The 14,937-nt window shown below is 31.9% G+C and overlaps 1 protein-coding gene across 1 annotated transcript; it reads right to left on the bottom strand.

Annotated features, from left to right (window-relative positions):
• Positions 1–663: 663 nt before the first annotated feature.
• On the bottom strand, positions 664–14,911 carry LOC127729695 (estradiol 17-beta-dehydrogenase 8-like). Its single transcript, XM_052237543.1, has 8 exons — positions 14,845–14,911; positions 12,301–12,429; positions 10,961–11,148; positions 9,400–9,495; positions 7,869–7,954; positions 6,968–7,095; positions 3,922–3,996; positions 664–1,924 (listed from the first exon to the last, which is right to left on the bottom strand). The coding sequence occupies exons 1-8, from the start codon at positions 14,879–14,881 to the stop codon at positions 1,908–1,910; spliced, it is 756 nt and encodes a 251-aa protein (XP_052093503.1). The 5' UTR covers positions 14,882–14,911; the 3' UTR covers positions 664–1,907.
• Positions 14,912–14,937: the final 26 nt, after the last annotated feature.

Below are 14,937 nucleotides of genomic sequence, written 5' to 3'. Positions count from 1 at the left end.
TGATGAAAGAATCAGAAAGATACCGTTGATTCATTTATGATAGAGGATACCAATTTTTGTGGATTGAGGGAAATGTTTATTTTCATGGATTATTGATTCCACTGGTTTCTTTTAGCAATTCTTCATATACAAGATTTCAAAAATAAATTTTTTGTTGAACACTTAAAACTCATGGTTAACCTAAATCAATGAAATCAATGAAAATTAGTTCAATGTACCCTATTAATAAATAAAATGCTTCGCAGAGCCCAGTCTGATTGACCGCAGAGGTCGAACCCTGAACAGTTGGGGCAAATTTGGACACAATATTCAAGCTTGATACTATCTGAATTTGGATTGTGATCAAATTTCTGACATAATATAGGTTTCTGACACAAAATAAATGTGGTCAAAGATCTTACAAATCTAATGTGCAATACTGTGCAATTGAAGATTTCTTCTTGAAACTTTTCAAAAATTAGAAATTCGAAAAATTTGGGGAAAAAAATATGAACCCCTTAAAAAAATGGAACCCCCATCCCCCCAAACTTTTCGAACCCCCTTGGAGCATTAACCATCAAACTCAATCCCAGTCTTTCCTTTGTAGTATGGAACCATTGTAAGAGAGGTAATTATATGCATTGAAATCACAGTATTTGATGTTTCTAGAAACAAAAGCTAAAGTAATTGTCCATTAACCAGGAAACCCTTATTTTCCCCCCTTTTTTGCCCCTTATTCCTAAACAGATTGAGCCATAACCCCCCAAAGCCAATCCTAACCATCCTTTTGTGGTGTGGAAACTTGTGGTACAATTTCAGACAATTCTATACACTGTTCCACAAGTTATTGTCTGGACACAGAAAAATGCTTATTTGGGCCCCTTTTTGACCCCTAATTCCTAAACCATAGGGACCATAACCCCCAAAATCAATCCCAACCTTCCTTTTGTGGTTTCAAACCTTGTGTTTAAATTTCATAGATTTATATTTACTTATACTAAAGTTATTGGCAAATTTCCAATTATACTAAAGTTATTTGCAAATTTTCAATGGAGTTTATTATACTAAAGTTATTGGCAAATTTCCAATGGAGTTTATTAATACTAAAGTTATTGGCAAATTTCCAATATACATAATTTAAAAGCAGTGTAAGTGAGGTAATTCAAATGTGTTAAATTAACCTGGAGTAATTGTCCATTAACCTGGAAACCCTTGTTTTTCCCCCTTTTTTGCCCCTTATTCCTTAACCATTTGAGCCATAGCCCCCCAAAGCCAATTCTTACCATCCCTTTGTGGTATGGAAACTTGTGGTATAATTTCAGAGAGATCCATACACCATTCCACAAGTTATTGTCTTGAAACTAGAAAAATGCTTATTTGGGCCCTTTTTGGCCCCTAATTTCTAAACTGTTGGGACCAAAACTCCCAAAATCAATCCCAACCTTCCTTTTGTGGTCATAAACCTTGTGTTTAAATTTCATAGATTTCTATTTACTTATACTAAAGTTATTGTCCGGAAACCAAATATCTTCGGACGACAACGTGATACCAATATACGACGCAAAAATTTTGCAGTCGAATAAAAAATGAGTTCACAGTAACACTTATAACAAGGTCACTCTCAATTTATGATCAATATTTTTAAGTCCATGATGTTTCAAAAGATGAAATCAATTTATAAAAAACAATAGGCAAGATGAAAGCAAAAAGAACATTTTCCCTGCATTAACATTTTGGTTTAGAGACTATAGTCAATCAGGATAGTCTTCTTATGTTGTCTATAATTATTGACTACGGTAATTCATTGTTGGTTGATTTAATCATTTTCAACAAAATCACATCAATCACTTGTTTGCTTCCACTTATCAACTGCCATGGTCAGCTTTCCGTGTATTTTGTCTTTATTCATACTCATCACATGACACAGCTCACATGAACAGACCACCTGTAAAATAGATAACTCTAAATAGAAACACAGGCTCTCGGTTTTGATATTCAATATACAGTGGATTTATTTATTTTTCATGGGGACCAATTTTTACATGGATAGAGGAAAACTTGCATATTTGTGGATATTTGTTTCATGGATTTGCCAAAGTCTGCATACAACTTTTAGAAAAAGTGATACATGTACTTTTTTTAACATTTATATTTGCGGTTAACCTTTACACACTAAATCCACAAAAAATTGGTATCCATTGAAAAAATCCTGCATCCACAGTACCTTTTTTTTTATTAATTGACAATTTTCAAAGACACAGATCTTCTGGCTAACAATAAAAATTTACTAGTAAATTCTTTGATGTAAATGTCTAGATACCCTTTTTTGTTTGTTTTGTTGTATTGCTGTCTCATTTACATATATCTATATCACATTTTATTCATTTGGTTAGGGAGCTACCATTTGATTTTTATTAGGGGGGGGCTAGGATGAAATTTGAAAAAAAAGGCAAGGCAGGAGTTTTGAGTAAAAAAAAGGCAGGATGAGACACTTTGCAAAAAAAAAAGTCAGGATAAACTAATAAAAAAAAAGGCAGGATCGAATAGAGTGAAAAATAAAAAGGCAGGACAGTGATTACAACTAAAAATAAACAGCTGCGCCATGAGTGCATGATATGTCCGTCGTCTTGTGTGTGAATTTTTATGCAATGATCATAAATAGTTTCTGACATACGCCGCGACATGCGAAAACCCCCCTTTTTTTACAAAAAACTCAATATCTCTAAAATAAAATTTTGAATCAAGACCAAAAAGTATACAGATCTTTAGATTAATATAACTAAGAAGTGTGTAAAATTTTAAGCAATAATCATAAATCGTTTTTGAGATACAGCGCGACATGTGAAGACCCCCCTTTTAAAAAAAAAAAAATCAATATCTCTAAAATAAAATTTTGAATCAAAACCAAAAAGTATACAGATCTTTAGATTAATATAACTAAGAAGTGTGTAAAATTTTAAGCAATAATCATAAATCGTTTTTTAGATACGGCGCGACATGTGAAATTTTTTCATCCTAGCCCCCATAAAAATCAAATGGTAGCTCCCTTAATAATGTCTTTTCATGATTTTATCTATTAGAGAATCTGCTGTTGAAAGCAGATATTAGATCTCTGATTAGCTTAAACAATTTTGAGGTTGTCATACTGCAAGGGCATATTTCAAATTGTTGGAACGTCTATTTTGTTTAAATTTTGTTGCACGGTTCCTTTTTTGACAGATTTGGAAAATATCATGTATATAAGAGTCACTGAGAATCAAACCTCGTCCTGAAATCTTAACCTTACTACTTGAATTTAAAATTGAGGTCAAGGTTAGGTGACAATGACTGGCTTACATGATCTCACCATGAACTACATTCATACAAACATATCATCCTAGGTTAAGTGGGGATAGTTGTCTCATTGGCATTCATACCACATCTTCTTATATCTATATAATTAATGAAAGTTACTTGCAAATTGTTAGTATGGCTATTACCAGAAAAATTAATTCTTGTCTCCAAGAGCATGCATATCTTTGCAGGCAAGACAATGAAACAAAGTTATATATGTAGAAATTGATGACTATTTTTTTTTTGGTGTACGGATTATTTAGATCAATCTCTTTTAGGAAATAAAAGCCAAAATATGTATACTGTGGATTTATTTATTTTTGTGGAAATTTGATTTCGTAGATTTGCAAAAAGTCTGTATACAAGTGTTTAGAAAATGTGTACTTTTGTTCAACATTTAAATTTGTGGTTTACCTTTATATAATAACTATTTCATAAAACAGTACTTGTTGATATTCATAGTTTTTACATAAAATATACATGATATATAGCGAAATTTGAAAGTTTGAATAAAGTAATTTGCTTTGGGAAATGTCTTGATTGTTATCTTTAAGAAATGGTTGAGGATTGTTATAAAAAAAAATGGTTTTAAAGGATTTTTATCCATACCTGAGACTTCCAAAGTAGCACCAGTAATGTATCGACTTTTATCTGATGCCAAAAATACACAGGCATCTGCTATGTCTGCAATACAAACAAAAAGTTTTTATTTTATCCATATTAATGGAGTCTGATACCGTATATACAGGTTCACAGTACCATACTGGCAGTTACATAGTGAAAGGTCAATTAGTATTTGAGGAATCAACTCAGAGGTTAAATTAAATATTTAATCAAGAATATGTGTCCATAGGAACACCATGCCTTTAGCGTACAATCACAATTATGTGTTCATTGAACTAATCTTGGTTAAAACCCTAATTTGACATATATATACATTAAAAAGTTCACATTATAATAAATATTGGAACTAAGTTTAAAGTTGATAAGACCACAATCTATCCAAACCAAAACTTAAACTTGATATAGGGTGACTGACTAACAGACCAATTAACAGACAAATGAATGCACAAACAGGAAAACTATATGCCATGCATATAAATTGTGTAGCATTGTTAATAAATGAGGTTAATGATAGGAGTCCTTCATTTCTGTATTCTTTAAATTTAGGTCATTTTTCTATATTTTTTATTTTTTTGGCCCACTATTCTCGATTCTTTATATTTCATCACCCCATTATTCTATTTTTTTTTAATTTTTTGGGCCTATTTTTCTCTATTCTATATATTTTTTGGCCTTCATTCTGCATTTTGTGTCCATTATTCTCTATTCTGTAAACCCCATCCAGACCCTCATTACTTTAAGTGGGAAGCTCATATGATCCCTCTTGGTATAAAGATATATAAGTATTGGTCACCGTAAATGAGAAATCAACTCAAATGTTAAAACTATATTGGGTCATTAGTCACTGAGTACCAAAATAATCATATAAGGAACAAAAACACGATAGTTACATCAAAAATATATTAATCAAAAACCTGATAATAAATTGTTCAAATAAGGCCTTTGAAAATAGTGGAATTAACTACTTTTGGAGTGTCAAAAACTCGTTGGAAGTACTTGATAAATTGCATGCATATATTGGTGATTTTGAATCTGTTCAAAGTTTTGACTTTTCTACCCTATATACCACTTTGCCTCATATTCTTATTAAGAAAAAATTCACACACCTAATTAAATGGGCATTTAAAAAGTCGGAATGCGAATACATATGTTCAAACTCTTTTAGGTCATTTTTTAGTAGCAACAAACAAAAAAGCTATGTCAATTGGACATGTACATGCTTTGATACTATATCTGCCCTTGAATTTTTACTTGATAACATTTTTGTTCGCTTTGGAGATCCCGTATATCGTCAAGTTATCGGAATTCCAATGGGGACTAACTGTGCACCACTTATTGCGGACCTGTTTTTGTATTGTTATAAGTTACAATTTATGACTAAAATCAGCAAAGACCCATCGAAACAACATCTGATACAAAAATTTAACAATACTTTTAGATATTTGGATGATATATTGGCTCTCAATAATGACAACTTCAGTATGTATACTAAAGAAATTTATCCTGTTAAACTTACTTTAAATAAAGCTAATAATAACAATGACCACTGTCCTTTCCTCGATCTTGATATCTATATCATTAACCGGAAGCTTAATACAAAAATTTATGACAAAAGAGATGATTTTTCATTTCCTATCGTTAATTATCCATTTTTAGATGGTGATGTTCCCTTGTCACCATCTTATGGTGTTTATATATCTCAACTTGTACGATTCGCTCGTGTATGTAACAACGTATTAGATTTTAGCGAGAGAAATTTATATATTACTGAAAAATTATTACACCAGGGTTTTCGATATCATAAACTAGTCAAAACATTTACTAAATTTTATCATCGGTATAAGGACATCATTCGTAAATATAACTCAACATGCAGACATCTTATACGTTCGGGTATTTCACATTCAAACTTTTATGGTAATATTCTTTACAAAGCACAAAATGTCAGTATTCACCTCAAAAGCTAACAAAACCTTTAAACAGACTTATTAAGAAGGGATATAGTTACGATACTGTTGTCAGGTCATTAAAAATTGCATATTTTGGCTTTAATATTGATTCACTTATAGGGTCTTTGCATCGGAATTAAACATATTTATTCTAAAACCAGTTGTTGGCATGACACGGGTTATGTTCTTCTCATATATTTTATGACGGTATAATACTAAACCCCTAACAGGAGGGATTGTGCCTGATATTCATATGATGAAGACATAATCTTTCAATCAGTTTAATTGAGGTCTGGAGCTGGCATGTCAGTAACTGCTAGTAGTCTGTTGTTATTTATGTATTATTGTCATTTTGTTTATTTTCTTTTGTTTCCTATTCTGACATCGGACTCGGACTTCTCTTAAACTGAGTTTTACTGTGCGTACTGTTGTACATTTGTTTTTTCTACATTGGCTAGAGGTATAGGGGAGGGTTGAGATCTCAAAAAACATGTTTAACCCCGCCGTATTTTTGCGCCTGTCCCAAGTCAGGAGCCTCTGGCCTTTGTTAGTCTTGATTCATTTTTAATTTTAGTTTCTTGTGTATAATTTGGAGTTTAGTATGACGTCCATTATCACTGAACTAGTATACATATTTGTTTAGGGGCCAGCTGTAGGACGCCTCAGGGTGCGGGAGTTTCTCGCTGCATTGAAGACCCATTGGTGGCCTTCGGCTGTTGTCTGCTCTATGGTCGGGTTGTTGTCTCTTTGACACATTCCCCATTTCCATTCTCAATTTTACAAAACATATTATGGATATTTGCTGCTATATTTTAAGTTTTCTTAGTATTTTGCAACCATTCTGTTTTTTTTTAGTTGAAAGAGTGTGAAAAGCAGAAAACAGAGAAAAATATAATAACACTGCATGTTATTTTTCAAAAAAGCAAAATGAAGTCTTTCCTTTTAAGTAATATTTGTTAAGATTATGAAACTTTTGTGTAATTATTATTGTATGCCTAATTTCTAGGTTTTATAAAAATGATGCTTAAAACAATGACAATAAAATCATTTATGTTAGTAATTCGTCTGACTGCGATAGCTACCTTCTGGTTCCCCTAGCTTTGTCATTGGTATCAACATCTGTGTAATCTGCATAAGATGTTCTGGTACCTTTTCTGTCATTGGTGTTTTGATAAAGCCAGGTAAAATAGCATTTACTCTTATATTGAATCTGAAAACAAATTTATGTGATAAAGTAAATCTTTTCAGTTAGTTGTAGCATATGGTATATATATATCACTGTTTATACTTATACATTCTTATTTCAAATTACAGTGAAATGCCAAATATCAAACATTTGACCTGCTGCATTTGTTTGCACCTGTCCTAAGTCAGGAACCTGTTGTTCAGTGGTTGTCGTTTTTTTATGTGGTTCTTAAGTGTTTCTCATTACTGGTTTTTTATATATAGATTAGACCGTTATTTTCCTGTTTGAATTGTTTTACACTAGTTATTTTGGGGCCCTTTATAGCTTGCTGTTCGGTGTGAGCCAATGCTCCGTGTTGAAGGCCGTACTTTGACCTATAATTGTTTACTTTTTACACATTGTGACTTGGATGGAGAGTTGTCTCATTGGCACTCATTCCACATCTTCTTATTTCTATATGAAACTGATCTGTCACTGACTTAAAAAACATTTACATGTACTAGCACAAAAGTGTTCCGAAGTTAAATCTCCTTAGTGTTGTGTTTGATTATATCCTCTTTTTTATGTTCAAAGGAGGTTTCAGGGATATGTAAATGATACAGCAACCCAATAACAAAAATAACAAAAAGATTTTTAATCCATAAGAAAGTATTGACATTAGCAATGTCAGATCTTTGATGATGATTGTTAAATTAATTCACTTCTTGTCAAGACTCAGATTTGTCTAAACCCAAACTAAAAGACATACAAATAGTTGTGGATACCTGTATATTTTTTTACTTGTATATGTTACTTACTTTGCTACTTCTTTAGCAGCTGACTTTGTGAAGCCTATCACACCAGCCTTGGATGCTCCATAATTCGTCTGACCAACATTGCCTACCTGTAAATAAGAAGAGATACTGAGTAAGCATTTATGAAAAAAAAACTATAAATGGTACTAAAAAAACATATGAACATGATGTACACGTGAGATACAAAATGATAAATTGCTTGAATTAGGGACTTTTAAAAAAAAAATTGTCCAACAATTGGATGATACAGATAGTAAGTAATGTGTGCTGCAATCTTTTCGGTGCTAACCAATGATAAGATGTTATTAGTAAAATGTACTTCTACTGTTTAGTTCTTGGAAATCTCCAATAGACATGTTACGATTTTCTAACAGGGAAATTTTGCTGATACATTATAATTAGGCATCTGTTAATACCACTGGAATTCCTAATTTATATGTCAATATCATGAAAAAATATGGCAGACATGGCAAGATGGTAGAAATCCCATTTACTCTTATAACTATAAAATATACACTGAAGTAACATTAATTTTTCTATGATAACCAAGGCCTATTTCAAAAAAAAAGAATTATGTTTTCAAATTCAAAGTAGCCAAGTGTAAGAAAATCATTATTTCCAAATTTAAAAAAAAAGTTTTAAATCATCTGAATGACTAAGTTTAGAAAATTTAAGTAAGAAATAGTCTCCAAATTTTTTTCTACAAAATATTATTTTTCATGATTTTAATTTACTTAAAAATTCTATGGAACTGAGCCACAGGATTCTATGCAGTATATACAATAACTTAAGCAAGAGATGTATGTAGTCTGCTTGATAAATTATAATAAGGGCTTATAAGATATGTCAATTTCACAATGCATAAAAATTTGGTGGACTTTTAGAGAGTTATTTCCCTTATATGTGTTTATACAAAACCTTAGTGATGGATATTTGTCAGTTTAATCTAAACTGTCTCATTATCATCATAACAGTCAGTGCTAGATAAAGTCAAAATATTTGATTACACACATTGTTTTCTTAATATAAATATTACACATTTTTAAACAAGATAAATATGTCAGCTTTTACTCGCTAATGATACCAATTCAATAAGAATTTGGCAAACAATATGTTTAAATTGCTTAAATGAGCAACAAATGTAAAAATGCATCCAACCATATTAAAAGCATGTTCACTTATAGCTAAATGATAGCAAATTACAGTTAGTCCTGAATTGTAGTCCCAAAAATACAACGAAAATTTCATACATGGTCATTATGACAGTGTATGTGTAAGAAAATTGAGGTATTGAGTACACTTAAATCTGATAAGAGAGAGCGTGAAAAAACATTATAAAGTACAGCATACTCACATGAAGCCTGAAACAAAATTCAGGAAGTAGTTTCTGAAAAAAGGCAACAAATATTTCATGGAATGGACGGACACACACTTAAAACAGATTTAGCCCATCCTTTTGAGCTGGGTAAAACAACATAAATTTTTTAAATATACTTATATCAGTTTCCTAATAAAATGAAACATAATAAAATACCTTCCCAACAATACTTGATAGATTAATAATGGATCCACCACTTAATTTGTTCTCTACAATGGCTTGACTGACTGCTTTGTTTAACAGATATGTTCCCTGAAATAAATGGGAGATAACTCAATACAGATTACTAAGACATGCTTCTTTTCATTAAACAAATGTCTAAAAGACAACCTCAATCTCTCTGAGTGAGAGCTTGGGATAAAATTATTTGATGTGTTTCCTAGAATATACATGTAGAGAGTAGATCTTTAAAATTCTGAGCTCTTTCACCTCCTGTGGGTGTGCATGCCTCGTTATAATAAATGGGAGTTACCTCTGTATCAATTTGATTCTGAACATTACAGATAATTTTCTAACAGGCCTTGCTTCGAATATTTTCTGAAATAACTGGAAGATAATATTGTAATCAGATCACATCATAATCCTAAATCAAGTTAAACCATGTGATGGAACATTTTTCTTTGAAGATGAAAAGTTCTTTAAAGCCTAGTTTAAAGCATAGAGAGATACATCTGTCAGTTTGTCGGGAATCTTTGTGTTTGATAATTTATGAAATAAGATATATATTTAATTTAACTAAACTTCTATTGTATAAAGGAGATAGTCCGGGAAGGGCTAGTTTTGGCCTCAAATTCGAAGTACATTGGATGAAAGATTTTTGACATTTTTTAAACACTTAAGTGTCTACTTCAGTCAATTCAATTAGTATGTGTAAAAGATTTGAAATGATTTGGTCATTACAGAAGTTCATATTCAAGCTTAAATATGAAAAATTTATCAAATAAAACATCACTTTTCAGATGGTTTTTGTTTAAAATGGAAGTGGCCGCATTCGTGTTCAGCATGTTCAGTCTCAACCTTTATATATCTTATGTATTATCATCAAATACAACATATATCTAAATATTAAGACTGAACACAAATGCGGCCACTTCCATTTTAGACAAAAACTGTCTTAAATTAGCACAAATGCTACAATTGTGAAGATTTCAGTAATTTTGCATGAATTTATGATGCTATTACCTGATGCATGTGCATTGTTTTGTCAAAAACTGCCCATATTTATGGAACAAAAGTATTCTACTTTCTAATAAAGAGCTTAAAGTTTACATTTCAACAAATTTGTAAAAATGCTATATTTTGGGGTCAAAAAGGGGTCTTACCGTGCCTACTGCTTTAATTTTTACAAAATGAAATTGGTCAGAATTTGGATTGACTATTTCAAATAAACTAATTTAACCCTGTCACATGTTTATTTGCTTGTCCCATATCAAGAACCTATTTAGTGATTGTCTTTTGTGATATCTTGTGTTTTTGTCCCTTAGGTAATTTGGTGTTGACGACAGATGTTTGGTGGTGTCTGTTGGATTCATTCCTAGCTTTTTTTAAACTCAGAGGAATTAAATGATTGAAAATTAGTATAGATACAAATGTATTGTTGAAGACAGAATGTTGACCTGTAGGTTTCTATTGTTTTTCTAAGTTGTTTGCAGCTGTCTTGTTGACATATACCCGCCACTCTTTCTTTTGTTTTAATTCTTTAATTCTTCTTTAGTACCTTTAAATTGACATTTATTACTTCATCCCACATTTCCTCTTTCATTTTTAACATGTATGTATCTCTTGTGATTCCAGCAGAGTTAACAGCAATTGTAGGGACTGCCATATATCTATCTCTGATATCAGTCATCAATGTGGCTACTGATGCTGAGGATGAAACGTCAACAGTAAAAGGATGATGATGTCCTGAAGGTAATATGAACAAAGAAAATAAAATAATGTGATAAAACCATTACAAATGTGAAATTTTGCCTAATGTACTATGTGACCTATCAAAGCCAATAAACACCTGCTAAGGAGTACAGGTATATAAATCTAGCTTATAATACAGTAACTAAAATAACATACATTTATCCTTGGTTTAGTGAATTTAAAAAGGCCTTAAAACTGGCTGTCTCAATACTACTTCAAACAAATAAAATGTTGCTTTTCTTGGCAGTTGTTTCACAGTACTCTGTACAGTGTATACTTATTTTTACAATGGATCTAAAGGGATGACTAGGGTATAGAAATATGGTCACCTGGACGTCTTCCAATCAGGCTAAAAAAACATTTGCTAAATTGGGTGTACTTTGGCTGTGCAGGATGTACATGTATAAAAACACAGAGACATCCTGTCAGAATGTGGATGTAAAATTTGAAGCCTTGAGTAGTGGGAATGCCACCTTCTCTGCATGTAATAGAACCATTAAAACAACTTTCTGATGGATAATAGGTAGCCTGTTGCAATGCATAATTTCTGTCCCCTATCCAACATATACGCATTTTAAGTGGTAGTCCAAATTTCCAGCCGTTCATACCATTACAGAACCTAGCTACCTATTGGATTCAGTATTAACGGTTTTTCGTCCTGAATATGCATGAAATATTTTAGCTAATAACAATCAATCAATTAGTATTGTTTGAATGTAGTCATTTGGTGATTTATAAATTTCGGTAATTGGACTTATCAAAAGATTATAAGTCTTGGTAAAATATAAAACATGACAAAAAATGTAACTAGGTTGTCGTTTGTTGATGTGGTTCTTAAGTGTTTCTCGTTTCTCGTTTTTTTATATAGATTAGACCGTTGGTTTTCCTGTTTGAATTGTTTTACAGTAGTCATTTTGGGGCCCTTTATAGCTTGCGTACTTTTACCTTTATTTGTTTACTTTTTACACATTGTGACTTGGATGGAGAGTTGTCTGATTGGCACTCATACCACATCTTCTTATTTCTGTTTATAAGACTTATAAAAAATAAGGATATGTGGTATGATTGTGAAAGAGGTGTTTATAACATTTGTTTATTTACATATCAAGATTAAGACAATGGAACATGAAAGCTTCATTAATTTACCTTCGCTAATTGACTTAAGCATTTCATGTACATGGTGTACTCCATCTTTGTTTACATCAGCCATAGCAACCATTGCACCTTCCTTTGCAAATGCCTGACATATTGCTCGCCCAATACCACTACCAGCGCCTGATTACAAAAAAAATATGTACTATTATTTTTCAATTAATATATTTGAAACATTTATTGCATTTATTACAGTTCATACATTTTCCCATTAAAGCAGTCCGGCCTCCTCCATCAATAAAATCTGAACAACACAATATTATAGCTTATGGTGCTGAAATAGGCATTAAACACCAATAATTACTCAATCATAAATTCTAGTAACAAAACTGATTCAATAAATGAGATATCAAATTTATTTTACCTAATAATCTTATATAAATTATTGATACAATACAACTGAACTGCTTACACATATATAATGTATATCTGTACTCTGCAAGAGTTTCATATGACATCCCATTTATATACCAACGAATGCAATGACCTTTATATACAATTAATTCTGTGGGGTGCCATATGGAACTCTTACCCTGTACTACATTGGAATTCCAAGGTTTTATCGTTTAACTTTTGTATTAAGATTGAATTTGTTCATTCAAAATTAAGTTCATAAAAATTACACAACCCCCTAAGTCTTCATTGAAATATCCATCTTTTGCTGCATGTTTGGAATTCTGGTTTAGATTAAATGATTGAGGAACAGAGTAGTACCGGTACATAAAAAGGATAACATACAGGATTTACAAAAAATCTGCATTACAGAACAGACCAAAACAACTACATGTTGCTATATACTAACAAACATCCAACCCTCTGAAGATAGATGTACAAAAAATGTACAAACAACAAATAAAACATGATGCAGATAGCCCAACTTGTCAATATAATGGAATTTTATATGACTATCATACAAGTAAGAGGTTTAGCAAGCTATAAAACCAGGTTTAATTCACCATTTTCTACATAAGGAAATGCCTTTAACAAGTCAGGAATATGACAGTTGTTTTCCATTCGTTTGATGTGTTTGAGCTTTTGACTTTGCCATTTGATAAATGACTTTCCGTTTTGAATTTTCCTTGGAGTTCCGTAATTTTGTTATTTTACTTTTTGGTACAGGCACAAAATATGTTGGCTGTTTTAAAGGTTCACAATTAAAGCTTCCCATTGCCTAACTAGACAATATGTTAAAGAAAAACACACAATAAAAATATGCACATGCATGCAGTGCAGCTTCTAAAATTTAATTTTGTCTCTGTAGTGGTGCTTCTCCTGTATATAGTTCTAATTTATTATAAGCCAAGCGAGTAAAACACAGATCTATAATAATTACTCCTGATAGATATATAACAGCCCTCCACTACCTCAGGTTTTTGAGCTGTGGATTAATGCCAAAAGGGGTCTGGGGTTTGAACCCTGGCTGGTACAAGATGCAGTAGAAATTTTGGATGCAATGATCATGCTATAATGGTAAATGTATTTTGTACAATGTATATTTGAAAATCATGGCCAATAACACAAATTAAATGTATTTTTGAAAGTAAAACCATCATACAGATACATGTATATGCCTCTGTATGTATACAGCTATATCTTTTTTGAAGTAATGTATAGAATATTGTTGAACAAAAAGTGGGCAAGGTATCTGAAATTTGAAACCGGGTCTGTTCTCCCTGATTCACGTTTGCCCTTGTACCTGTTCGCCCTTGGTCTGTTTGCCTTACCTGTTCGCCCTGGGTCCGTTCGCTCTGAGCTTTATTTTATTTTGTTGTATATTATACGTCTTGTTGTATAATGTAGAGTATATGTTAAAGTTTGATCAAAATTTCGCCGGATATTGATCATATAATTAAATATCTGAATAAGTTTAGTAAACCTTATTCCACTATATCAAATTTGTTTTAAAGTAGGGCGAACATGTTATCAGGGCAAACGGACCCGATACCATGAAATTCTTCTTCTTCCAAGTAAGGAACCCAGGTCTGTCAAGTTTTCATGAAGCCAATGCGTGAGATTTAGAAAAAGTGGTAAAGATCAAAGAGAAAATACTATAGATCAATGGAAAATGTCACCAAATAAGCATGAAAATGCATGAGTCACACGCACATTGCATTGTGTGACAGATTTGACTGCACTGGGATCCAGATTCAAAATTTAAATGTACATGGTTCTGCGCAAAAACTTTGCACAGTGTCAGGCAACACAGAAAGTTCTCTCTTGGCAATTTACAAGAGCGATCGATACATATATAAGTATATATGTTTTTCTTTTCAAAATTGGATTTTGTTCCCCTGCCATGCATATAAGTGGCCTTAACTTTGTGCTGTCCATGTACATTTACTAAATTTATGCTATTAAAGATGAAGTTACTGTTGTAATTTGTATAAATCTCAGATAATTAGGTTTCATAGAGTTTATGTCCCAGGTTTTAATTTAGCTTAAATTGAGACTACTATAAATGTCCAAGCATAATATTCTATACAGTAGAGCTAAGCGAAAAAAAAAGAGACTTTGGTGGGAAATGGCACTGAAATTTACCAGTTACAAGCGCAAGCTTTCCTGCGAGCATTTTCATTGACAGAGAGGTCTTATCGTCCTATATTTCTATTTTAAGAACCGGAAACCAAACTT

This window comes from Mytilus californianus, unplaced genomic scaffold, assembly GCF_021869535.1.
Source record: "Mytilus californianus isolate M0D057914Y unplaced genomic scaffold, xbMytCali1.0.p SCAF_2, whole genome shotgun sequence".
NCBI lineage: Eukaryota > Metazoa > Mollusca > Bivalvia > Mytilida > Mytilidae > Mytilus > Mytilus californianus.
Note: the sequence above shows the minus strand (reverse complement) of the source record. Positions and strands in the feature narration are given on the sequence as shown.

What these genes read in the sequence shown, in the direction of transcription:
- LOC127729695 (XM_052237543.1), bottom strand. Translation starts at nt 14,881, where the DNA reads ATGAAAATGCTCGCAGGAAAGCTTGCGCTTGTAACTG. An exon ending in TAATAAATGTCAATTTAAAG is followed by an intron (nt 9,496 to 10,960) that starts GTACTAAAGAAG and finishes CATTTATTTCAG; the next exon opens with GGAACATATCTGTTAAACAA. An exon ending in TATCAAGTATTGTTGGGAAG is followed by an intron (nt 7,955 to 9,399) that starts GTATTTTATTAT and finishes TCTTATTTACAG; the next exon opens with GTAGGCAATGTTGGTCAGAC.